At 39.9% G+C, this 26,736-nt stretch overlaps 1 protein-coding gene across 4 annotated transcripts in view; it reads right to left on the reverse strand.

Moving 5' to 3' along the window:
* LRBA (LPS responsive beige-like anchor protein) overlaps positions 1 to 25,606 on the reverse strand; it is a 401,088-nt gene extending 375,482 nt beyond the window's left edge. Inside the window, exon 1 of one of the 4 annotated variants that reach the window (XM_069855353.1) lies at positions 25,274 to 25,606. In XM_069855353.1, the coding sequence (XP_069711454.1) occupies positions 25,274 to 25,486 (213 nt within the window). In that variant the 5' untranslated portion in view covers positions 25,487 to 25,606. The remainder of the gene's footprint in view (positions 1 to 25,273) is intronic. The other 3 variants (XM_069855351.1, XM_069855355.1, XM_069855354.1) reach the window with 3 other exon arrangements.
* Positions 25,607 to 26,736: the final 1,130 nt, after the last annotated feature.

Raw genomic sequence — 26,736 nt, forward strand, 5'->3', positions numbered from 1 at the left:
TTTCTGACACCAACACTACAAGCTCCAGGATTTCTTTTACATTTTATCTTGACTCCTTCCATAATCATCAAATTCCCTGAATCACTACAGCATTATTCCATGTTAAATGAAACATTCCAATATTAAATACTTCAATTCAGTTTTCCTAAATGAAAGTTCAATCCAAAATTTTCTTAATTTCCTTTCACAGGAATTTTAATTGAATTCGTCTGACCTAGAACTGGCAGAGCTTGCTACAAATAAAAAATGAAGTGATTCCATAAAGAGGTATTTTTTTGTATTTGAAGAAGTAGTATAAAGATATACAAGACTGAAGAGGTGATAAACAGGAAAACATGCAAAGTAGTGAAAGAGAAAACCACAACAAATCTGAAGACCCAAAGTAAAAGGAATTACATTTAAGGAAGAAGAAAGAGAATGAGAATAACAGACTTTCATCTCAGTGAAACTGTATATTGAGAATATCAAATCTGAAGATCCTTAGAGCAAAGGCAAGTTTGCAGGACAGAAAGGATTTCAAGGGAGCAACGCCAGAGACTGAAAAGGAGAAACTAAAAGTGCTTTTTTGGAGAGTTGTCTTCCATTAGGGCCTCTCCCTGGTTTGCTCTTCTGCGTACGCTGGTACTTAACTACTTACTCCCTAGCTTCATTCAGCTTTTCCATAAATGTTCTCACAGCAGAAGTCTCCTTTGTGTAAGCTTGTTTGTTCCATGTGAAGTTGGTTTAGACAAAGCGTTCTTACCTCCCTTTTTCATCCTTAAATCATATTTCATCTTCAAATACCACTCCTTCACATATATTATCATACCAACACAGAGAACTCAGCATCAATAAACAAATGATAGCACTTCTTCTTTCACAGCTCTACTGTGCTGCAGCCAGCTGTAAGTATTTTGGTAACCTCACTTCAGAAAGAGGACACTTCACTCTAATCTCTTTCTCCTGTTTTGCTGGTTTTCTCCCCACCTTGCATCTGAAACTACAGTACCATTTTTGAAAAACAGTACTGAAGCTTCTAACACTGAGTCCAGCTCAAAGAAAGAATTATCCTACCTACCTCAGTTTAAAAGAGTTTAACATTTCTCCCAAGGCTCGCTGTTCTATGTTGCTTGTTACAGACTGCCTGCATAAGTCAACAAGAAAAAATAAACAATCCAAACTAATTAAACTCCCACAGAAGGACATTACAGGACAGAACACGCTAGTGTGGATAAGTAGCAGAACGTTTTCTATAAAGAAAAGTACCATGGATCTTTGAGAAAAACAGAAGGAAATAAAGCAGCACAAAAAAGGACAGATCTCTAAAAAAATTTATTCTTTACCTATTTAGAAAATCATTTTTAAGGAAAGAAAAATTAAGTGATAATCTATCAGTTGTGTAAACTACCATCAAATCAATCTTCCCAAAGATGAGCAGGGATACCAAGACTGTTCTGTGTACACTTCAAAACAGTATAGTAATAGGAATTTTGGACATTAATTGGGTTTGTTCTGTTTCTTTCTCTTAGAAAGACAGCAGTACTAACCACTGCATCCTTACTTATAAATCAGAACTATGCACAGATCTGCTGCTACACAAAAACGAGACTGATGAGCACCATCTCATGGGCATTTCAGGTAACAGGACCTGCATTATAAAAAAGAACTTTGTGAATTCTCCACTATACATGGCTCTATCTTCCAAAATAAATACATTGAAATTGAATGATATAGAAACATAATTTCAAAGTTTCAGATGCTTAGAAGTGAAAATGCAGCAGAAGTTAAGGACTTTTCTAAAAATTAGTCACCGCAAATATATCTGACAGGAATGTCATAACATTCACTCAGAAAGAACTTTAGAAGTCATCAGACAGTTAAAAATATATTTATACACAAAATAAATATTTATATACAATTCACCCCACTTCCATATGGAAGAATCCACTTTCCTGCACAGGAACTCTAAAATAAGGTTTTAAAAAACAGGATGACAGCAGTACCAACAGAACTCATTTTCCCTTTTAAGCCAGTACTTAATTAAAAAGAATAATTTTAAAAGCATGACTGCATACTTGTATGTTTTCTTTTCATCTCTAAAACAGTAAATGAAATTCCAACACTGTTCACATCCATGCCTGCAGATCCTAGGATGACTAAAACATGTCTCCTTAAAAACAGTCTTATGGTCCTTATTACTTTGAGTACTTGACATTGGAGAATACAGTTCCTCTGTGACCTGAAATTTTACCCAGTAACAGGAAAACCTCAGTGAGAACATCCCTATTCACTTGTCTACTAGTTCACGTTACAAAGATACTCCTCTTGTAGCACATAACATTTTGATCTTTCTTCAATTAACAAAGAAGTTTAATACTAAATAAATTTATGGACAACTAACCTCATTAAACACATTTCTGAACTAAAAGTTTGTTCATCATGGTTTCTGTAAGATTTATTGGCAAAACACCTTGTAAAATAGTCAGGCACAGTCAAACTCATTTTACTCCTTTGAGTGCTAGCTTTCACCAGCCCTGCACATCAAAAGAAACTTTGTTTATTTGTAGGATACCAATGACAAACAAAAAGCCACAAACCAAAACAAAAGATTCATCACTGCATTTTAAACTTCACTGCAGAAACGAAATTTGAGTGAATGTAGATTGTGCTAGTGCTTACAAAGCTGCTCCTGGCAAAGCACTCCATTACAAGAATGAGATTGTTAATTCTAGAGCAACATCTTTTTTTGAAAGATATAAAGCACCATTGTGTCCCTCCCTGCTCTGAAAACAATCTAATCCAGCTCTGGGAAAAGCATTCATTAGAAAACCATGGTCTGCACCTGGAAGCGGAGGCCACAACTCTCCAACTGGGCACTGCACGGTGTCACTTGCCTGCGCCAGCTCTGCAATCATTTCATAGCAGCTGAGGGTCAAACAAGTTCTAACATCTGAGAGGCAGATCAGAACAACTCTGTAATCCCTCTGAGCAAACCCTACAATGCTTCCTTGGCTTCCTTCCAAAACTCACTACGGTGATCTATATTCACAGCCTCCTCAGCAGTGAAGCTCAGCCAGTTCCCACTCACAATATATTATACTGGTACATTAGCCACTCTAGATCCTCTGGAATTGATATAAATTCCTACTACCCAATTTGTCTTGTCACCACACGAATCTCTATGAAGTTATCAGGACCAAAACAGGTGCCTTTTCTCAAGTACACTGTGACCTGGACAAGTGTATAAACTCCCAATCACCTGAAATAATTATCCCAGTTATGACAGTAGCCAAGATATAAAAACCCATCTGTATGAATTCACTACAGAAGAAACTATGTTTGGTCACCAAACTTGGCTATGAACAGGGGTTACCTGCCAGGCAACAAATATTTCAGCTTCATCCCAAGATGAGCTACATCCTACATCTCACATAAAAAAAAGTTAACACTACAGCAAGATATATTTTGTATGAAGCAGAACATAATTATGACAGCCAAGACATTTTTCAACACCTTTCTGTTCCTGATCCAATCAGTTCTGTACCAGTTCAAAAAGCATGTTGCCCAGGTTTCCAGATTTCCCTAACAAAGATGAGACATTATTGCAAGGCCAAAGCTCCATCCAAGGTATCGAGTCAATTTTAGCATCATTGGTTGGGCTTTCATTAGAGCAATGAATTTTATTCCTTTTGCAATCAAAGTTTATGCACCATTTATTGCAGTATTTCACAAAACCCAGATTTTTTTTTGCCAGCCTACAAGGTTGAGCCACACTCCAGAAGACTCAGCAGTACTCATTTTAGTACAGCATTTCCAACATCTTCAAATCTCTAACAGAACACCTCATATAAGAAACACTTCTCTGTTTTGAAGTTTTTGCACTGTTAAACTTACTGCCACTCAAGCCTAAACGACTGCACACTTATCAGCAACTGTTCTAAGCTGTCCCCCAACCCACTTTGTGAAGATCTATTACTTACGCTATGTCTGAGGACTAACTGTATAAAATATTAGTTGTCTCCGTGGCTGATGTTATGTCACAAAATACTACATTCCTAACTTATATCATGCTCTTTCAACAGAATTCTAGTAACTGGGTTTTTTATACAATATTATAGAACTTTGGTGCTTTTATGTAGGACCACAAATTAAAAAAGCCCATAAGCATAGCTATAGACAGCACATGTGCAACACCATTGAGAATGATTTGCATCATACACAAGAACAGTATTTCACAGAAGCCCAAAAATTGAGATACGCATCAATGGAATGAGAAAAACAGAATGGAGATAACACTCAAGAAAACTGCAATAAAATAGAAGTTCTAAGTAAATAATACAAAATATATATTTATTAGAGGTAAGAGGAAACTCATGCAAAATTATCTAAGCTGAGAAATAGATGTTAAGGGTATATAGCTCTGCAGCCCTACAGCTTTCCAGAATAGCCCTCTCAAACTCAACTGCGAGCTCTTGCTAACAAGGCAAATTTAAACAAAAAGCTAAAAATAGTCTGTAAAGCATACTATGTAAGGTTTTACTTTAAATTCATAATGCTTGAAAATACTTTCAAGCGTAAATTGATATGTTTTAATGCACACTAAGTACACTGCAGATAGCTGTTATTCACTTCACTGCAAATAACTCAGGTTGGTCTCTAAATGTAAACATCCCCATTGTGTTTTCTAGATTCAGTTAATATAAAAACCCAAAGTAAACCTCTCTTGTCCTCCTAATGGCATTACAGGTGAGCACACAATTTGTATTTCAGAACACTTCACTTTTTGTAACTGAAAAATGAAGAAATAAAACATCGGTTTTGGCACCATGGCCACATTATTTCAGCTCCATCAACTGCTAAGTTAAAAACATCAAGAAAAAAAAACCTGCTTCTGTTTATTCAAACACTTGCAGCAAGTGCAACAAGGTCTTGAAATCCTATTAAACTTATAAACCTAAGGTTTTCTGCAATATCCTTAAGATGTTTGGAAAGTAAAGGTATTTCCTGCCTAGCAAAGTCTCAATTTTCCTTTTCAAATTTATGATATAGGCAACTTATCCTATTTAGCATTTACTTAAGACTGAATTATGCAGCATGAGTGAAGCAGATGAACATTTTATCCACATTAAGTCCTTGTCAAGGTAATAGGTCTGTGGAGGCACACAGGTGACCATGTATGGCTACTTTAGCCCTACAATCATAGCATTCTTATTTTATACATTGACATCACTACCAGAATATATTTACACTGTGAAATTACAGCCTTACACACTTAGTTTCAAAAAATCAGGTTATTTTGTTCTGCTTTTTTTTTTTAAACACGTGTAACAAATACTGAACAAAAATCATTGTTACCAATTACCAACAGTAGGGAAAATAGAATGAGAGTGAATAGAAGACGAAAAGTAAAATAGTATGAGGAGGAATTGTCTGTGGTTTTGTTTATTATTGGATTCTTTTTTGCAAACCATTCAGCACAGAATATAAAACTTGCTTAAGAAGCAGCTTTATTTCAAAGTTAACCTAATGCTAATTTCAGCCTTGTTGTCATTCACCTGTTTTATGTGCAATGCTGTCTTTGGCAAGATTTTTACCTAAACACAGCTGGTCAGTGACAGATGTGAAATTCAAAAGGCAGCTGTGATACAAATACAGACACCACTTGTCATAATCTGAAAAGTACTTCAATATAAAAATTTTAACCCTATATTCTTTCCTTCCTCTCGTGCAAATTTTGAGATAAGAGACAGGAAAAAGGACTTGGGGAACATGCTTCAGTTCAGCACAACCAAATCCTAATGAAATGCTTAGAAGAATGTTCAGGAAGGAAAGTAAAAGTCATAGAAAGAAGAAATTCTACCTATACTTATTTATAACCTTATCAAAGGTTAAAGCTAGTGCCAATCATACTCCTGAAAAAATACTGCCAGATAAAGTTCGCAACCTTTGTACAAAGCAATTTACAGACAAGACAGGAAAGAACACAGCTTTCAGCATCTAAAATAATACTGACAAACCACCATTTGACTGCAACATTGACTATTAAAAGAATTTTAATAACTGTTCTATTCCAGGGATTCTATCAACTCAAAGACCCCTTTAAACAAAGCTCTAAGAAGAAATCAACACTACTTCAAACAAAATCACCAATCCATTCCATTACTAAATCAGAGCATCTTGCTGAATGCCACCACTCTTCAAACTCAAAAGGTCCTATTAAGCAAGGTTGTCTTCCTGTTTCAAAAATTTCCCCTTAAGACAACCAACTAGAGTGCTGAGCATTATATTCATCACCTTCTTCCTTAAACAGTCCACATGCTGCTTGCAAAAATCTGGAGCTAATTTAGCTGTTTAAGTTCGGAGACTGACACAACTCCTGATGCCACTATAGTAAAGAACCACTAAAGCGGTTCACTCTTTCTGCACATGGGCACCACAGGCAAAGAGGAGAGTCTGCAGCAAAGGACAGCTAAAGCAATAACTGAGTTATTTACTGAGCAGCAAATACTGATGAAACAGGCAGTAACAACACCCTCTCAGAGAAAAGTTACCAGTGGCCATCACTTTACTGCCACCCTCGTTCTGCAGTGAGAGACGCAAGGAGGGAAGCAATAGGTTATAGAAAAAAAAAGCTACAGATGAAAAACTCTCCACAAAAGACTCTTACATTTCTGAAATATTACATACCCATTTGATTAGAATCCCTTCTTAACTTAACTGGTTTTCCTCAGCATCTATTATAATAAAATTATGTTACACACAGCACTACAGACTGTGCTAAACAACTCCAGGTAATCAGAAGAAAGCTCTTGTGAGATAGTGACACTTGAGAAGCAATAAAATAAGATTTCTCTTTCTTATTATATTTCAGTCACATTTCTCACTGTGTTTAGTAGGAAACTAATCAGATGCACAGAGCAATAACAATTTTGGAATCAAAAAATATGTGAATGAAGTCGGTCATTAAAAAAAACAATACTTCATAAGACTGTCAAAAATAAACTGGGAAATGCATCCATTTTTGGAAGAACTTTGAAGAGTTTGGTGGGGAGACATGAATAAATTTCTCTGCTTACGTCTCCTATTACTTCAAAAATTAATAACAGGTTTTTATTCCAACTGCATAAGAACGTTACATTTATGAACCCTTCCAATTTACATATTCCAAAATTTAACATGTATTTAGCCCATGAATCAGCAAGCTAGCATTATTTTTTTTCCATCAAATCTACAAGCAGATTTCTAAAAACATAAGATCACCATCCTAGGGGGCACAATTTTTTCAAATTACAAGCACTAGTCGTGTTGATGGTTCAAGGAGTTTTACACATTGGAAGTAGATACTAGAAAAGTTCGTTTCTAGCCTCAAAAGGTTGTTGGCAGTAACGGTGGTTATTACCATCTGCAGGGATGGCAGTGACAACAGTGGCACCCACAGCTAGCTAGCAAGCTAGATACTTCAAATTACAACACATTTGCACTTCCTCGCACATTATCTTTTGCACTTCCAGTTTGCTGCACAAAATCAGGCAACTTATTAATTAGTCCACAAGGTATCTCTGCCTCAAGTAATGTACAGGAACTCCAAAGACCTTTAGCTGAAAATAATCACAAATCTCTGACTTCAGACTTGAAAACCTGAGAAATTTCTTTTCCATCTCGAGAACTTCCCCTATTCAAAGCTTCTTCTTTAGTACATACATTCCAAAGAATCAGCAGACAAAATAGTAAAACAATTCCCACTGTAATTTTTAGGTCATAGCAAATAGGACCACTTCAGTATTTTCAACATGCTTTCTTTAGTTGCTCTTCATATTGAAAAATAATTACTACTTGTTTCTATTGCTACACGTTATCCTTCCTTTCTTTTAAATAGAAGAAAGATCTTGCATTCATACAACTACCAATATTTGGTTTCAAGCAAATATTGCATTCAAGTTCTAGCAAGAATTCATTTCAAGTTTTAGGACATACTGCTTCAGAAACTTCTCTCTGCCTCTACAGAAACAAGCCGCTCACTATACATCATGACCAAGAACAGCTTCTGTTTTCTTCTTTCAGAAGAACATGAAGCTCTATGTAACGTGACAGTTGGCAATGAAGTCTTAGTATGTAAAGATGCTGAAATCCCATCACTCACTGCAGCTGGGAGAAAGTTAACTTCACGGGAGAAGAGACTGTTTCAACAAAACACAGCTTGACATCAGGAAAAAAATTTTCACAGAAAGGGTCACTGGGCACTGGCAGAGGCTGCCCAGGGAGGTGGTTGAGTCACCTTCCCTGCAGGTGTTTAAAAGACGGGTGGATGAGGTGCTGAGGGGAATGGTTTAGTGATTGATAGGAACGGTTGGACTCGATGATCCAGTGAGTCTTTTCCAACCTAGTGATTCTTTGTGATTCTGTGATTCCCAAAAGACTTTTTAAAAAAAAAAAACACTAATAAAAAGGCACACTGTAACTCCTCAGCCCCAGGTCTTTCAGAGGACTTGTGCATTTACAGATTTTCTGCAGTGAGACAGGTCACAACCACATCAAAGCAAAATACCAGACAACACAACTTCATATTCCACCATCTAAAGTTGTAGAACAATGCCACCCCCACTAGAGCTCTGATATCCATAACTTCATTTAAGGTGTTAGGTCATTGCTGATTCAGCTAAATAATATTTTTCTGAAGAGCTTAGGTCACAGTTGTAACAGTTTACAAACAGCTAACATACCTGCCTACATAGTAAATTATAGACCTTAAAAAAAAAATCTTTTTTTTTTCTTTCTCTCCTCTTCCCTCCTCCGGTTTTTTAACATAGGGCAACTATAGAATTAACAAAACAATTTCCTACTGCTAAACTGGCTTTTCAGGAATAGCACTCCCATGCTGTTCAGGAGGTAATCAGTATAGACACCCATATTGTCTCAGAATACCAAGTTCAGCTCATTTGACAGCATCATTTCACTTTTAAGATCTCAGTTCTTCATTCCAGTTTTCTCAATTGACAGTTGCACTTGTTAGCTTCTTACTTTTAAGTAGGTTTCTACTTTTGCCATACACTCTGCCCCAGGAATTGGAAAACAAACATCCAAACAGCAACCTATGTGTACCAAGTACTCCTCAGTGGGTGTTTCATGTTAGCTAACAGCTAACGTGAAATACTGGAATACTGGAATATATCCCCAAATATATTGACAGATAATCCTGAAATGCATTTACCGAATATGTTATTATCATATGACCAGTAAAGCATCCACTTGCTTAATACACAGGGAGGGCAGAAGAAAAGACAAGGAACCCGAGCCCTTCAAAAGAAGGACAGTTTGTTAGTCTTTGAGAACAAGAGCCAAGCTTCAGCCTTCTCGCTGCCTGCTAGCAGCAATCCTGCTCTCACGAGAGGCTTTGTGGTTTAACCAGAAGACATTCCTTGTAGACACAGTACAAGAAAAATGGATGCTATTGCAACTTTATTTCATTCTAGTTTGTAAATATTGTGTGGCTATTTATTGGAAGAGTCATGTTCGGAGTTACAGCAAAAAGAATCAGAGCCTTAATTCAATATCGGCCACCAAATTCAGAACAGTACCAGCACAAATTAGTTTCTTGTTCTCTTTCAAAACGAGATCAAGACTGACGCTACTCTGTTTGTGAGTTCTGATAAGGAACTGTAACTATAGCTCTCAACTCCATTTCCTAGGTACCTGACTCCGCTCAGTAGAAAACACACATTTACTGCTGTTTTTAAAGTACTAAGTGTCTGTGTGTTGGGAGAGTTTATCTGAACAAAGGCTGAACCCACAGCTGTCACAGGGGCACAGTATCATACAGTGTCTGCAAAAAATGAGTAGAACTTCAGAGAAAATCATAGAATGCCAGAATGCTTTACGTTGGAAGGGACCTTAAAAATCATCCAGTTCCAACCCACCCCGCCATGGGCAGGGACACCTCCCACTAGGTCAGGTGGCTCACAGCCTCATCCAACCTGATCTTAAACACCTCCAGGGATAGAGCAACCTGTACCAGTGCCTCAACACCCACATAGTAAAGAATTCCTTCCTTATATCTAATCTACCTTCTTTCAGCTCAATACCATTACCGGTCGTCCTATTGCTACATGCTCTTGTAAGTAGTCCCTCTCCAGCTTTCTTGCAGGCCCCCTTTAAACAGTGGAAGACTCCTACAAGGTCTCCCCAGAGCCTCCTCTTCTCCTGCCTGAACAAGCACCAACCCTCTCAGCCTGTCTTCCCAGAAGTAACACTCCAGTCCTCTGATTACCTTCATGGCCCTTGTCTGGACTCGCTCCAACACATCCATGTCCTTTTCTGGGGGACTCAGAGCTAAACACAGTACTCAGATGGGTTCCCACGAAAGCAGGGTAGAGGGGAACAATCACTTCCCTTGAATTGCTGGCCATGCTTTCTTCGATACAGCCCTACAGCTTTCTCGGCTGCAAGTACACATTGTTGGCTCACGTTGATCTTCTCATCCACCAACACCCCTCTCAATCTATTCTCCACCCAGCCTGTATTCGTGCTTGGGACTGCCCCAACCCTGGTGCAGGACCTGGCACTTGGTCTTGTTGAACTTCATGAGGTTTGCACAGGCCCACCTCTCAAGGTCCTTCTGGATGGCATCCCTTCCCTTCAGCATGTGAACTGTGTGACACAGCCTGGTGTTACCAGCAAACCTGCTGAGGGTGTCATCAATCCCACTGTCCCTGACAAAGATGTTAAACAGCACCCATCCCAGTATTAAACCCAGAGGAACACAAGGGGTGTTAAACAGTCCTTGAGGCTAGTCTTAATGTATGAATCACCCACTCTTGGGAGCTTTTCAATTATTTTAACATCTTTTCTAGCTTTCATTTTAAAATCCTGAAATTCCACCTTGAGTAACTTACTGATTCTTCCTCATTTTCAGAGCTCAATCCTGAAAATTTGTAATTTAACCAGTGTGACGCAGTGTAGTACAAGTAAAGATGCCGATGAGTTATATGTGAAAGCATTCACAGAGAGAAGAAAATAGACATCAACCTTCCAAACGTTTCTGCTAAAGTAGTTAATAAATAAACTTGTAAAAACTTTTGAAGCTCAAGCTTTTTATTGTCAACACTAAGTCTACATTGTGGATCATGGATGATACAAAAATGTGAAGACAGAACTTCTCATGACTCATGTTGCTATTAGAACAAAGAAGCAATTGTGAAACAACTCTTGATGGTGAAGCATGGAAAGCACAGTCCAGGAGGAAGGTGACTTCCAACAGTAGTGACTATTGCACACAATCACCTTAAGGCACTTAATCTTGCATCACCTATCTGAAATTATCAGTAGCATCAGTTCTGCCAGTTCTCTGCAGTTCTATACGTGAATGCTTCCAAAGAAGGCAGCTCCTGCATAATAGAAGTAGCTTTTTCCAAACCTTTTCTGCGTATCCTTAAAATATTGCTAAAAAATCTGGACCTTCATTCCTCTTCCTACAAAACATAAAAATAACTAAAGGCGCCATATCAGTCATGACCGCTTACTTGGAGCAAGTGAGTCTTCATTCAGTCTGCAGTAACACCGTACCTAATGGGGCCCTGCTACACTTACAGAACTAGCAAATAAAAATAACACCACTTCTCCTTGCTTTTATATCACCCATCATTGATATAGAAATCATTCCAATAAGAGGCATGAGTATATCTCAAAGAGGAGAATGCCACTTCATAATATAAAACACAGTGACTGCATAAATTCCTTACTAGTTCACAGCACCAGAACAGGGAACCACACCATGCAGAGATCACAACTACAGCATTACACATAAAGTACCGTTAAAATGAAAAAAAATCATGCCTGAGTAACTTACATTTAATAAAATAGCTGCCATACATACATTTCATTACTGTGTTTCCTTTGACACCACAGTTAATTTAACCAGAGAGTCAGCTTCCGTCCTGGTAACTGACAATAGCTTCTCTTGGCCAAACTAACATTTTTAAACAAAGGCATCTTGGCTTTCAAAATTTTTGAGGTTCAGGAATCTTTTATTATAGCAATTCGCACACACAATTACTGCAATTGAGATATCCTTCACTCTGCTTTGATCCCATCATTGTAGCGATCAATACCCATTTTAAGAACCCATATGTGCTTTCAAGCTTTTTTTCCAACGCACACAGTGGGGTAACAAGCAAAGAAACCCATTTAGAGGCATGCTTGATAAACCAAACACCTAGAGAGAGCTCAGAAACAGAACTATAGCTATCTAGCCTCATATATGTAAACATTAGATGTTTACATTAGATGTACAGGAAATTAATTAAAGGTGACTTAAAAGCTGTGAAATTGAGTATTCAATTGGAAGAAGATTATAAATAAGCATTTAAAGCTATTCAACTCCTTCCTTATATACCTACCTTTAACAGAAAACTGAAACATCAAAATCACCTCTAACTCAGTGCTACAGAAGTCAAAAGAACTGCCAATCCACAGAAAGCAAAGTACATGAATTCCAAAACTGAAGAGCTATTCCACAAAACAGGTGTCACACATGCCAGAAAATGGTCAACCTATGATGTTGTAACACGCAACATTATTACACTGAATGGCATGGAAAGTTCAGGGTGATAGTGGGCTTCAGCTACCAGAGCAGGTAGGAACGAGACATGAAATTCATCTTCCTAACCTTCTGGTCACGCTTCTTTTGAGGATGCAACTGGCCTTCTGGGCTTCAAGTGCACTTTGCTGGCTCATGTTGATCCTCTCATCCACCAACACCCCCAAGTCCTTCTCCTCAGGGCTGCTCTCAATCCATTCTCCAGCCCTGGTGCAGGACCTTGCATATGGCCTTCTTGAACTTCATGAGGTTCGCACAGGCCCACATACCTATGACTATCAAGGTCCCTCTGGATGGCAACCCTTCCCTCCAGTGTGTCACCAGCAAACCTGCTGGGGGTGCACTCAATCCCACAGTCCACGTCTGCAACAAAAATGTTAAATATCGGTCCTAACGCAGACCCCTGAGCTACACTACTTGTCACCAGCCTCCATCCAGACACCAAGATATGGACCATGACTCTTTGAAAGTGACCATCCAGACAATTCCTTATCCACTAAGAGGCCCACCTGCCAAATTCATGTCTCTCCAATTTAGACAGAAGAAAGTCACGCGGGACACTGTCAAATGCTTCACTCTGTTCCAGGTAGGTAATGTCAGCTGCTCTTCCCGTACCTGCCAACAGTGCAGTCCCATCACAGAAAGCCACCAAATTCATAAGGCACAATTTGCCCTTAGTGAGGCCATGTTGGCTGTCACCACTCACCTCTCTGCTGTCCATGCGGCTTAGCATAGTTTCCAGCAGTATCTGGCCATGATCTTGCCAGGCACAGAACTGCGGCTGACTGGCCTTCAGATCCCTAGGTCTTCCTTTTTCCCCCGTTTTTAAAAAGAGGGGTTACATCTCCCCTTTTCCAGTCACTCCTAGTTCCACGAGCCTGCCACAATAGTGACAAGATCGTGACATTTATACAGTCAGGATTTGATTTCAAAAGTTTTAATTTGAAAAAAAATAGTTTATAACAAGTTCTATAACAGCACAGTTACAGTGATTAAAATAAACTGTTAATTTGTGATATTATTTTAAGACAATTTATTTGGGCAGAGCTAGTTTGCTCCTCTAAAATTTTACCTCTACCTGTACATATATGATTGGAATTGAAAGACATCCCAACAACTCTTTACATATGTAATTAATAGACCTTACAGACATATCCATCTTTAAAGTTCAAAGAGCAAGAGAGAAAACATCAAGATTAAGTTAGCTCTCAAGAGAAACTTCAATATTTTTTCTTCTCAATTTGCACTTTGAGAAGTCTGGAAAACTGGATACAATCTGCCACATAAAATCCAGCTGAGGGAAAGCCTGAACCAATAAATTGCCTTGTTAGCTATCTACATCATCTGATAATGTGAAAATCTTTTTTCCCTTCTTTTTTCGGGGCGGGGGGGGGGGGAGGGAATGTCAGGCGGGGACGGGACAATACATGACAAAAACTTGTATCTAGCAGTCTTATAAGACATTTTTTCCAGTTTGATCATGACTTCTCTAAAGACAGCACAGAGCAGTACCAATCACACTCCTAAAACAAGATCTAGTTGGAAACTGGGTTATCATTTTTCTGCCAAAGGATAGCACCATCCAGAAGCAAGAAGCCCAAGCTTCTGTTGTCTAAGCTGCATATTTTTGAAATATATCTAACCAACTCTGGTGATCTTTGAGTCATTCGACAAATCCCTGCACCTGAAGACAATGCACCTTTCAGGAAGGAAATCAGGATTCTATACACCATAAAGAAAACTTAAGGAAAGCCATGACAAGTGGAGGCTTAAGTAAAGCCCTGACATCCACTGTCTTCCAGCTCCAAATCTTTCCGGTCACATGAGTGACTGGAGAACCTTATTCAAACACTTTAACAACAAGGTCTAAGACTCACTGTTTTCTGTGCCTCCTCTCCATTCCCATGAATCTGGCTTTCTTTGCTGTATATGATCCTAGTCTTCACAGAAGAGGTATTAGAAATGTCACCTTTCAAGTCACTGACACCACCATCGCCGTGCACTCGTGACAAATAGCAATATGAATCTCTTCCTACTAAGGACAGAAATCAGGGTGGCTTTCATTTCTGCATAGGTGAGACTTTACTAAGCCAGGAGAACTCCAAGAAAGCAATATATATTTCACTTAAAATCTTTAGTGCCAGGTCCCAGATGAGTCATGGAATGGACGTCTCCCCAAAGGCAATACCCCTGCCAACCAGCTGATTCACAGCAACTGCAGCACACACTGGTATTCAGAGCTCCCCAGCCCACTACAGAACCCAGCGAGTGCTAGGGACTCACTTTAGCAGCCCAAGACAAAGGCAGCGGGTGCCAAGTCATGGAAAAGACAAGAAGGACAAAGCAAAGTGTCCTGGTACGAGGTTAACCAGCTGATTCACAGCAACTGCAGCACACACTGGTATTCAGAGCTCCCCAGCCCAATACAGAACCCAGCGAGTGCTAGGGACTCACTTTAGCAGCCCAAGACAAAGGCAGCGGGTGCCAAGTCATGGAAAAGACAAGAAGGACAAAGCAAAGTGTCCTGGTACGAGGTTAAATAGTAGATAATTCAGCATGGCACTAAGATTGTGACTTCACTTTTGAGGAAGAAACAGGCAAGAAAAGACAGCAATTTCTTCCTCATGAGCCTTTACTGATCTGCATAAGGATGGAGAGCTGTTGGTACAGTTTCTGTGCCCAAGAGCCCTTTTCACAGCATTTTATTGTTGAGTTGGGCATTGCTGCTACCTCATTTGCATCAAGGAAATCTGAAGTGTTAAGAATATCATAGCTTCTTAAGGTGACCCTTGGCTGTAGATTAAGTAGACAGAGAACCTTTCGCAATACCAATTGAAAAATCCATTCCCATCATCTCAGTGTTCTCCCGTTCCACAACATCAGCAATACACTAAAAACACACATAGCTTCCCATCTCATGTCAGCTATTTCAAAATGCATTCTAAAAATGCAAGCACAATTATTCAGTTTAATACTCCGTATCAAATATCAAAGTCAGGCATTATGGCATCCAAGCTGTACAACAGAACCAAATCCTGCAGTATTACACTCCTGTTAGAAGGCAGGCAGGGAGGGAAAAAGCTTACAAGTTCTTTTCAACCAAGTTCACAACCAAAACTACAGACAAATCACACACATAATTTCAACAAAAACATTAGCAGGCGACAGATGCTGACTGGACTGATAGCTTCCATTTGTTTATTTAACAGTCATGCACCATTACCAACATCAGTCATTTGGTCCCTATTCTCCCCTCGATTGCATTGTCCTAAAGGCTTATCAGCAATTCTATTCCTGTACCACTGGCCATTTTTTAAACTTCTGGTTATGATTCTGTATAAAGAACCTTTCTGGGTCTTTTTCTTTTTGTTGGTTTGGTTGTATTTTTTTTTTTAAACACTACTTGATTCCACGGTCTACCTGAATCGTTAATAATCCTGCAACAAACAATTGTCCTTAGCCACACAGTTTTAATTCTGAAAAATGCAAAGAGCGTAACTGAAAGAATTCTCTAATAATGGAATAGTAAAACTTCAAAGTTGTAGAATTTGCAAAGCCTTTCAGTAATTCTAAAGCAACAAGGTTTACCTTACTGTCCTAAACAGGCCCTGCACACCCCCATCCAATAATATTTGGGAAAGTAACTAGTGCAATTCCCACCCAAACCTGCACTGTTTGATAAAGGAACAAGTTTGCGAGAAATTTAACAAGCAAACATTTGGCATTCCAGACTCCACAATCACATACTTCCCAATCCACTGCAAGATGTTCCTAGTTCTCTTGCTACTCTTTTATAAGAGAAATTGCTCTCCTGCTATAGTGACCATCTTACCTGTTTCTTACTGGTACCTCTAGTCCTTCAGCATTCCCAAAAGAGAGAATAAATAAGCCAGAGGTCACCCTATACACTGTTACAGTTCCTGGTTTACAAGGCTAGTCCAGTAGAAATTTGAAGTATCTGAATGAAGCAAATAGGTTTCACTTCGTTAATTTGATTCTCTAACTTCTGTCACACCACAGAGAACAACTGCTGATTAGCAAATGAGGGAGTGGACATGAACACACATAACACTTCCATAGAACAGGTAAGTCCTAAGTGGTTGCTGTGTGTGTTTGACTTCCATTTTGAAAGGAAACCTAACCCAGTAACTCTGTAAGTGTTGCTTTCTTCAGTTGCATCAACAAAATAGAACAGGTTTTTGCCTGAACAACTCATTTCCAGCTTTTCAAGCATACCAAAAATAATCTGAATTTGCTGTATAGTGCATATGAAATTTTTTTGCTAGATACATGCAGAATATAAAAACATCAACAGAATCATATGTAGGCTGCAGTAAAGAAACTTGCAGCTCAAATTTGCAGAGCACTTTACAGGAGGCAACAGAGCACATCCTATTCCCACTAGCTATCCCCATTTAAATATCATCTCAAGGCAGCTATTAACAAGAAAATCATGACTGGGACATAGCTGCTCCCACTAGAGGAATCCTGTGCATTAGGTTTTCTCCACAAATGAATTTCTATTTAGAAACTACTTATACTTATTTGTGAAGCCTTGGAATCTAAAGCACTGTAGGAATGCAAGCTCTTCACAAATTACAAGTTTCTGGTATCGGCACAGAGATTACAGTGTCTCAGTAAAAAGTACAACTGCAACTCACGCAGCATCATTATTTGGTAAATTCGATTATAGCAGCTGTGCAAGAATGCATCTCAGTTGCTATCTGCTCTAAATATGGAGCGCTGCGTACTGGAAAGTAAGTCTCCACCAGCCACATGTGGTATTAAAATAGCAGGTGGCAAGAGTATCCTGTTTTATGCAAATGAATTAGAGCCCTCAGATTCCTGGCAACTGGCCTGAGCTTCTAGACAGCCGAAGTCTGAAGGTTTCCCAGAGTTAAAAAAATGACCAAACTCGTTTCTGGACAGGCAGTAATATGCTCAAGCACAATACTAAGTCTAACAGAAAAATCCAGAATTAGTTAGAGCAGAAATGTAATTTAAATTAGGACACTAGTAATTAGGTCAAGCTAATACCAAAAACCATCACGCAAAACGTTATGAAGAGGCCAGCAAGGCCTCCAGGGGCTGGGGAAGACACTAGAATGGCAGAAAGTTAGCTAACTGTAATTAGTGATTATGAGCAAAAACTTTCTTACAGATTGACCCATTTAAAAATGAATAGACGTTCTTCAAAAAGATATGCATAAATTTAATGTGTGCAAGACTGAATTTGACAGAAAAAATTCTTAAAGGGTTTTATACACTGAAACACCGAAGGTAGCAAGTAGTTATTTCACATCCAATGACCTAAACTGTAGAGATTATTTAATCTGTGTAATAAATTACATCTTCCTGCTTAAGGATAATTAAGAGCTTCATGACTGCATAAAACCAGAAACTATAAATGCTTTAAGCTACCAACTCATCTAATAAAAAAAAATAAATTTCATAACATCATGTCAAGTGGGATACAGTTCAGAATGACTGTGTGCTCCCCATTAGGTGGTAAAACCAATATACAGACAGTGAGAGAAACCACAGGGAAAGCTCATTCTTACATTTTATCAGGCTTGAAACCTTAACAAACAAAAAGAAAAAAAATCACACAGAATGATTTTCAGAAGGCTGGGACTTCTCAGCAAGCTTCAGCAGCTGAATATACAACTGACCAGACACTGAGTACTGAACATGGTACCACACGACACTGCCTTAAAAAAGAATTAAGCCAATATCTCATCTGTGATTTTCCTCAGCCTCCTGTACTCATCCAATACGGCCACTTCAAAAAACTTCTCTTCACCTCCACTCCTCTCAACTGAATCTGCATACTTTGCTTCATTCCTCCAGTAATCTCTTTCACCAGACATGAATATCTATTTTTATCTCACTCTGCAATACCCAGCCTTTGTAGCAACTTTGACATGCTACGTACCTATTTTTCTGATGTATTTGACTATTTTCATTCTATTCCCTAATCCACAAATGCTTTTCCTGAGCCAGTCCATATGGCCACTACTTCACTGTGCTACCCACACTACTGGGTGAGGCCACTGCTCCATCTCGCCCACTATTGTCTGACAGGTGACACAAAATACTGCTCAGAGAGAGCAAAGCAACCGCAATAGATACCTGACACTCTCTCCTGTGTTACAGGACACCAGCTAGAAAAATCTGTCATTGAACTGATGCATTCCCCTCTGAAGGAGAATTCTAAAGTAAGCTATGAATGCGTTTTAAATAGGCTTATTTGTAGAAACGACTGCTAATTAAAAATTATCTCTCAAATATTGCATTATTAAGACATGATATATGTAAACACCTGGTTCTCCCTTGCTTTTTAGTTTTGTTTTAGGTTTGTACAGAGCTTACTAATGGCAGTACAGGATGCCAACACTTCTGGAAAACACAGAATGTACATGTAATTCACACTTGCAGCTTCATATTGGTCACGAGAAGCTTATAAAAACTGGTAAGTTAGAGGAAGACTGACAAAAACTGAATGTTTTCCTGCGCAGACTTGGAATTCTGTCCTCAACATTTTGTCTTCGACATTTTGTCATCCTAGAGTGTGTTTTAAGTTGCAGTCACAAAAGTGAGTTGATACCTCAGCTAAAGTACAAATCAGCCCTTCTTCAGAGTCTAGAAGATTCTTTTTTCGAAATCATCAGCATGTCTAATTCAAGACTGCCATTACCATCTCTGTTTCTACATTCCATGCATTTCTCAACTGACTGCAAAATTTCCCTAAATTCCTATACTTGACTCTGCAGGGTGGTATTTCCACAACAAAGTATATCACAAAGCGATTTTCAACTGGCATCAGTACCTTAAAAAAGCCAATACACATCTTTTCAATAGTAAGTGCATCCCTAATAACTGAGAATATATTTTAACAAGTGGAGGTCTGTAATTTTTAAGTGAAGGATAAATGACTCCCGTAATTCAACAATTTTGAACTAGGTAAAGTCTGGTGAAAGACATCTCTCAGCCTCATTTAGTCAGCTAAACTTACTAAATCATCTTTTACTGGTACAAGATGCCAAATTAAATGTCTTCAAAAGCAAGAAAACTACTTGGAATTAAGGAGTCTAAATTCATTCACAAAACCGGGCACAATCCTCCCACTGTGAAGGGGCCAGCAAGAAGTAATTTTGCATCTGATATATTTTATAGAAAAGACATAGAGACAGATATGGAAGCATTACAAATCTTTTGCTGAATTCACACTCGTTCACCGAGAGTAAAAACATGGATGATCACTAAGCTGACTGTCCAATTTCCTGTGATTTAAAAAAAATAAAAACAACAAAACTACAAGCTTGACCCAGCTAATGTCACAGACTTACCTTATCATCTGTCCTGGAAATGGACAGAAGTGACTGAACTAGGATAACTGCAGCCAGAGGTGTCCTTACTGGGAATCTGCTAGGGAAAACTCCATATATTAAGAAATGCACAATTTTCAGTGATGCTCTAAAAGCTACTTGTTTACTTGTACCTGTCATCGGCATTGATAGTTTGTATAGAAAACAAACCCTAGCACTGCCTAAAAGCATACAGCAAGGTAATGAAAACAATACAAGGTTACAAAGAAATTTATAGTGCATTTTACTACTGTAACATATTCAATTCTACCAGTATTAGCTTTGGGGGTTTTCTACAAGCAGGTACATGCAAAAAAAAAGTCTGTGACCAGAGATGAAAAAAGGTGAATTTCTGCTTCATAAAATCCATTGTACTAGTGTTTCAGATTCCTTCATAACAAACTAGAAACCTGTTGTATCAGCAGGTGATACCATTAGCTTTCAATATGAATAATAATAATAAAGAGTTTATGGTGCAGAAACCACAGTAATGGAGACACAACAAAAAGGGCAAAGGGCACGTGAGCAGAAGGCAAACAAGTGCCAGCCCTGGCATTTATCTCAGATTTGCTCTATAAAACAAGCCATGTGGGGCTAGGGAAGAAACTTACTTTAAAAAGAAGAAATAGGGAAAGTAAACAGTAAGAATTTTTGAAACTTACATTGCTTATTGGTTTTGGTTTTAGTAAAGTCTGGCACAAGTGACAGCAGTGACAAATTACACTTTTTAAGTAATTTTAGTCTTTTCTCCTCAGATCCCTTTATTCTTCCTCCAAAGGTTATAAAAACTAACATTTCTTTCTCATTTGTGTTTTGTCACTAGGGGCTCTTGGTGCAGACCTAATAATCCATTAAAAGAATTGGAAGCGCCAAAAAAAAAGATTATTAAAAAAAAAAGGCTTTGCAACACAGACTGAGGAAAAATAAAACCAGAACCAAAACAAATAACTGAATCTATACTACAGTCAATAGAACAATTAGAAATGTTGAAGCTTTTAAAACCAAAATTGGCTTAGAGCAAAGCAAGGCATCTCAGAGCAGAAATTCCAGAATATCTCTTATCTCTCTACTGTAGTCAATTTGAGATCTGTCCAGCATGAGTCCTCAAACTGAATTATACCAAGACCATGGAGAAAGGCGGTAGTCACACAGACACCTTCTTGAAACATAGCAGAATATTGCCAGAATATCCATTTCCCATTGCAAGCCTAATAATGCAGCACAGTTAACCCCTGCACATACAGCATTCAGTATGAACAAAACACTTGTGAGAGCCCTTTGCCTACTGAAAGGCAAGGATAACCAGTGACCTAAGCTTTATATAGAACAAGAAACTTGTGATAACTTGGAAACAAGACAACGTTGACATATGATACAAGACAGGGTCGTTTAGAATGGAGTACACCAGAAGCTCCACACAAAATTTTAATCTAGAAAAGATGCTTCAGGACCTTCTCTATTTCCATGCAGGTTGGAACCCTTGCCTTGGGAACAGAATTCATTCTCTACACTCGAAAACTTCAGATCACAAGCACTTTCTTTGACACTAGTAGCACAGTACTGTTAAGTAATTTTATAAATTATTTTAAGTTTTGCCAATTGCTGAATTATTTCTAGTACTCTGTTAGAAATTTTATTCATTAGTAGGTCTTTCTCTTCTACCATGAAAAACAAATAGCTATTTTACATTTGCAACAGGTCCCACAGTAGATCATTTATTTTTCCATTCTATCACCTTCTCCTACCAGGAGGGTTTTGATTTTAATAAATTTGAGGGGCAGGGCAGGGAAGCAGATAAGAGGTAATAAACAGGAACTCATTGGATTTGTGTACCGAAGAAATTCAAGGAGTTATGGCTGTCCAAAATCAATTAAAAATATAATTCACAATGCACGAGCAATTTAAACCTGTAGTTTATCTTGCTGCCTGTTCAGAAAATAGCAGAACAGATTAACAGTTGAGCATGAGCATGCTTTCAAAGTTTTTTACAGAGTAAAAAGCTTCTTTAAAGTCAGGATTTTCCTTTTCGGTTTTAAGAAGAGCCGAAATACACAATATTAGATACAAACATGGGCTGGAAAAGGAGGTTCTCTGAGAATACTGACCAAAACAAAGTCGATCAATCTGAGTACTTCTACGAGCAGGAAGTCCAAAGACAATAAAATGAGACTACTCGAGTTTGCATGCATGCTAGAAGTGAGCTCACAAAGTGCTCTGTTATACCACTAGACAGAGAAAATGTTATATGTGGCTCCCGCTCCCGGATCCAACACTGCTGGACTGAACAAGTTATTTGTGCAAGTAATCAGGGCTACAGAACCTTAAATTTCTTTCGTAAGCAGTAGGTCAATTCCTGTTCACTTTAGATTTTAGATCTTCCCAGTCTTTCAGATCTAAAGCATGACCACTTCTCAAACGCTTATGAAGCGGCACTTTGGGCTTCTCTTGACTCTCTATCACAAAGAAATTCACCATAAACTCCATATGCCACAGAAAACTTGAAGAACATAATTAAGGGCAACATGTTCGCTCAAGAAATAAAAAATAGGTCAGCTGATCCTCGCCTTTTAAAAAATAAACTCCATGCTTGAGGGTGGTTTTGCTATGAAGAGTAAGTATGAAGAAACACCCTTCAACACAGATTTACCCAGCTCTCCTTCCACCCTGGTCTAACGATGTTTCACTTTAGTGATCAAAAAAAACCCCGAACACATTATGTCCTTTCAAAATACGTGAAGTGAGGTGTCTGATTTCTGCTAACACCACTGAGGTAGTGCCGTTATGAGTCACCAAAACTGAACGAAACCAAATAGGAGAGGATACGTTGGGCTTAACCCCATTAGTAACAACAGATCACAGCATGTTTTTCATACCCCCAAACTGAACCTGCACAAATGAGTAAGCTCATTCCAAAAGCTACTGGGAAACAAGCTACCAGAAAAGTCATAGATAAGAATCACTTTTTCATATAAAGCTATATCTTTCCAGTTATACACACTCAGAAAAGTAAGCATACCACTGCTAACCAATACTTTGCATGCCTTAAATTCTGATCAGTGTGATTTCAGAGGTGATAATCAACAAAATAAAGAGGTCACAGCTAATGAGTGAACGGAGGCAGAACTCAATGACAGATGAGTACTGCTTCGAAGGCAGACCTCACGCCACAGAAAGCTATATTAAAAAGTCAGCTTAGCAGTTTTACCAAAAAAAACCCACCACAACAGAAAACGGATACCTTCTTTAACAAAAACTATGAGTTTGTAGGCTGGTTTAATTTTTTTAAGCATCCCACCGAAAGAAAACCACAGAACATCAAGACACCTCCTTCCAAATTAGTCACCAGGACTCGGAGAAACCCAGGGACCTAGGTCTTTCTTATATTGTTCAAAATTTTGCATTTAGTCCTCAAATAAGTCCTCAAATCCAAGTAAAGCATCCTTACTACCAAATTGTTGCTTGTTTCATGATAACTATCAACAAATTACTTCTGCTTTGATAAAACAGCATGGTGCGGGAGCCTGAACTTTACCTCCCACATTTTAGGCAGGTGTGCGGGAGTGGTTGGAGAATCTTCTCAGAGAGGTCAGGGATATTATTTCACTTGCAGAAAAAGGGAAAACACAGCTTCAAAGATTTCTAGGGCCAGAAATTCTCCCTTGCTTGTATTTGGGAAATGAAGACCCAAGAGAATGCAGTCCACAGGTCAAATTCTCCAGACTTTGTAAATCTAAAACCAAGGATTCTCTGAATCTATCTGAATTTTCCATTCCTCTGTTGTCCAAAATGGAGCAGAAAAAAGAATCCCAGGACCAAGGAGCTTTTATGCTTTTAATTACTCTGCTGAACCTCTTCTCACTCCTGCCTTAAAACGCCCTTCCACTAAACTACTCAAAAGACCGTGCTAGAGACAAAGTAAAATTTAACACACTCATGAACAATTTCCCCTCACGCAACTGTCCTAAATCGTAAACTATTTACCGGAAATTCCTTTTGAACCTCATATCCATATATCTGAGCACTTGTTTTTGTCAGGGACAATTGTCAAGCGGACTCCAAGCAACTCAAATCATTTTCTCATAACTGAATCATCCATGAAGCCTCTGATCTGCACTTAAATTTTTGCCAGTACTGCAATTCCTCTGCTTTGAGGCTTCCATCCAAACAATTCAGAGCAAGCAATACATTCTGTTAATATGAAAACATTCAAAAAATAAACATTTATCATAATCCAAGAAGATAACATCAAAAAACTTTAAACAGACACAGCACACACAAGTATTTAGTGACTATTAAAACTTGTAAGTAGCAAAGAATACTACAAACAAAACAGCTGAAATGCAAGTAGCATTTAAAAAAACAGCATGTCTTTTGTGTCAACTTTACGTGTTGCCGAGCTTTATACTATTACGTGCTCTTACTTCCTGGTTTGTCAGAAACCACACTGTTTTAAAGTCAAAGGTGCTCACTAAAAGGAAGAAGGAGGAACGATGAGTATTTTTAGAGATGTTTTGAGAACTCTGATAACAGCAGAGTGTCTCTATCAACTTAAAGACTGTTTTCCTCCTAATGTTTGGTCTCCTTCAGCAAGCAAACATCAACAACTAGCCTAATTGTTCTAAATTTGGCTCAAGAAGTTCAATGGTACACAGTGTGCTCCCAGCTTCGACAGGAAAAGTTGTATCCTCAATTTTCAGAGACATGTGTTTTTAAGATTAAATATATCGTACTGCATTAAACAAAAAAAAGCAGCTGACTACATAATTAATTATTTTTAAAAGGACACTGAAAAAAAGATCTACTCTTCCCAATAAGCAGTGTAAGTAAAGCATTTGAATGAACCACTCCCTGGCATCCCCATCCCAAGCAGACAGAACATGGAAGTTCTGCCTACTTCCAAAGCAAACAGAAAGCAAAAAGGGACATAAACATCTTAATGGGAAACGTTGTTCTGGCTTAAAACAGTAGAGTGTTTGTTTTGATGACAGCTGAGTTACTAAATCAACATTTAACTTTCTTGTTGAGTATACCTGTTGAATGTTTAAACAACACAACACACTTGTCAGTTTCTAAACAAAGCAACAATTCCTGCCAGGCAATCAGAGGATGCTGTTTCCAGCTGTTTCAAGTTTAAATGTATGTACAGAGGCTCACGCACGTTATTTTCAGATCTGTGATCCACAGGCAGAAAGAACCTCGCTGAAATCTAGTACGGCGAAAAGCGTAAACACGCAAAGATCTACTGACAGGAAAATAGCACCAAAAAGGCGTGGGATCCTTCCGCACACACATGCTGCTCTTTTCTGTCATACCCCCAGGAGGGGAATCAACTTACCAGATCAAACACGGTGTCGACGACGTCTCTATTGGACACTTCGCCGACCTCCACCAGCCCTGTCAGCACAGCGAATTTCATCCTGATACCTCGGATGGGGACTCCTGGATTCAAAGGCTGCAGCACGCTCCCTCCTTCACGGGAATTTCCCTCTTTTCCTCCTCCTCCATCATCACCTGTTGGCTGAAGGACCTGTTTGCCTTCACTCGCCATGGCCGGTGCGCGTCAGGTCAGGGAAGAGGGAGCGACCGGGAAGGTCCCGAGCCCCGGCTGGCTCTCCTGCGCAGGAGGAGTCTGTCAGCAGCGCCCTGCCCGGCTCCGCCAAGCCTCCTCAGCCCTGAGGGACGAACCAAGACAGCGACAAGTCGCGGAGAGCCCAGCGCTGCCCGAACGCCGAGACCCCGGGGGTCCCCGGTGCCGAGACCCGAGCGTCCCACAAGCCGGGGTCCCCAGCGCGGAGACCCGAGCATCCCAAACGCCGAGAGTCCCAAACGCAGACACCTCGAGGGTCCCCGGTGCCGAGACCCGAGCGCCCCACAAGCCGGGGTCCCCAGACGCCGAGACCTCGAGGGTCCCCGGTGCTGAGACCTGAGGGTCCCAAACGCCGAGCCCCGAGCATCCCCAGCGCCGCGTCCCCAAACGCCGAGGGTCCCAAACGCTGAGGGTCCCCCGCCTGTCCCCGCGGTCCCGGGGGGACTTGAACGGGTGTTTGTTACCTTCTCCTTACTGGGAGCACCCCCGCCTCGAAGCCCCGCGCCGCGGCTTCAGCCCCGCCGCCTCCCGCGGGCGCTGCCGCTCGCTGCCGCCATGACGGCGCGGAGAGACCCGGGAGCCGCCGCCGCCACCGGAGCCCCGTGCGCCTGCGCGGGGAGCGCGGCGGGGGCGGGACGGCGGGCGGGGGGCGGGGAGCGGCCAGGTGCGCCGGGAGAGGGGGGGGGGGAGCGCGCCCAGGTGTGTCGGGAGGGAGCGGGGAGAGCGGCCAGGTGCGTCGGGGGAGAGGGGAGCGCGCCCAGGTGTGCCCGGAGAGAGGGGAGGGCGCGCCCGGGTTCAGCGGGAGGGCGCGCGCGCCGAGGTGTGACAGGTGAGCGGGGAGCGAAGGGCGCGCGCGTGCGAGAGAGAGAGAGAGAGAGAGAGAGAGAGAGAGAAAGAGAGAGAGAAAGAGAAAGAAAGAGAGACAGAGAAAAAGAGAAAGAGACAGAAAGAGACAAAGAGAAAGAGACACAGAGAGAGGGAAAGAGACAGAGAGAGAGAGAAAGAGACAGAGAGAAAGAGATAGAGAAAAAGAGAAAGAGACAGAGAAAGAAAGAGACAGAAAGAGACAGAGAAAAAGAGAAAGAGAGAAAGAGACAGAGAGACAGAAAGAGACAGAGAGAAAGAGACAGAGAGACAGAAAGAGACAGAGAGAAAGAGACAGAGAGAAAGAGAAAGAAAGAGACAGAGAGAGAGACAGAGAGACAGAAAGA

Source organism: Phaenicophaeus curvirostris, chromosome 4, assembly GCF_032191515.1.
Source record: "Phaenicophaeus curvirostris isolate KB17595 chromosome 4, BPBGC_Pcur_1.0, whole genome shotgun sequence".
NCBI lineage: Eukaryota > Metazoa > Chordata > Aves > Cuculiformes > Cuculidae > Phaenicophaeus > Phaenicophaeus curvirostris.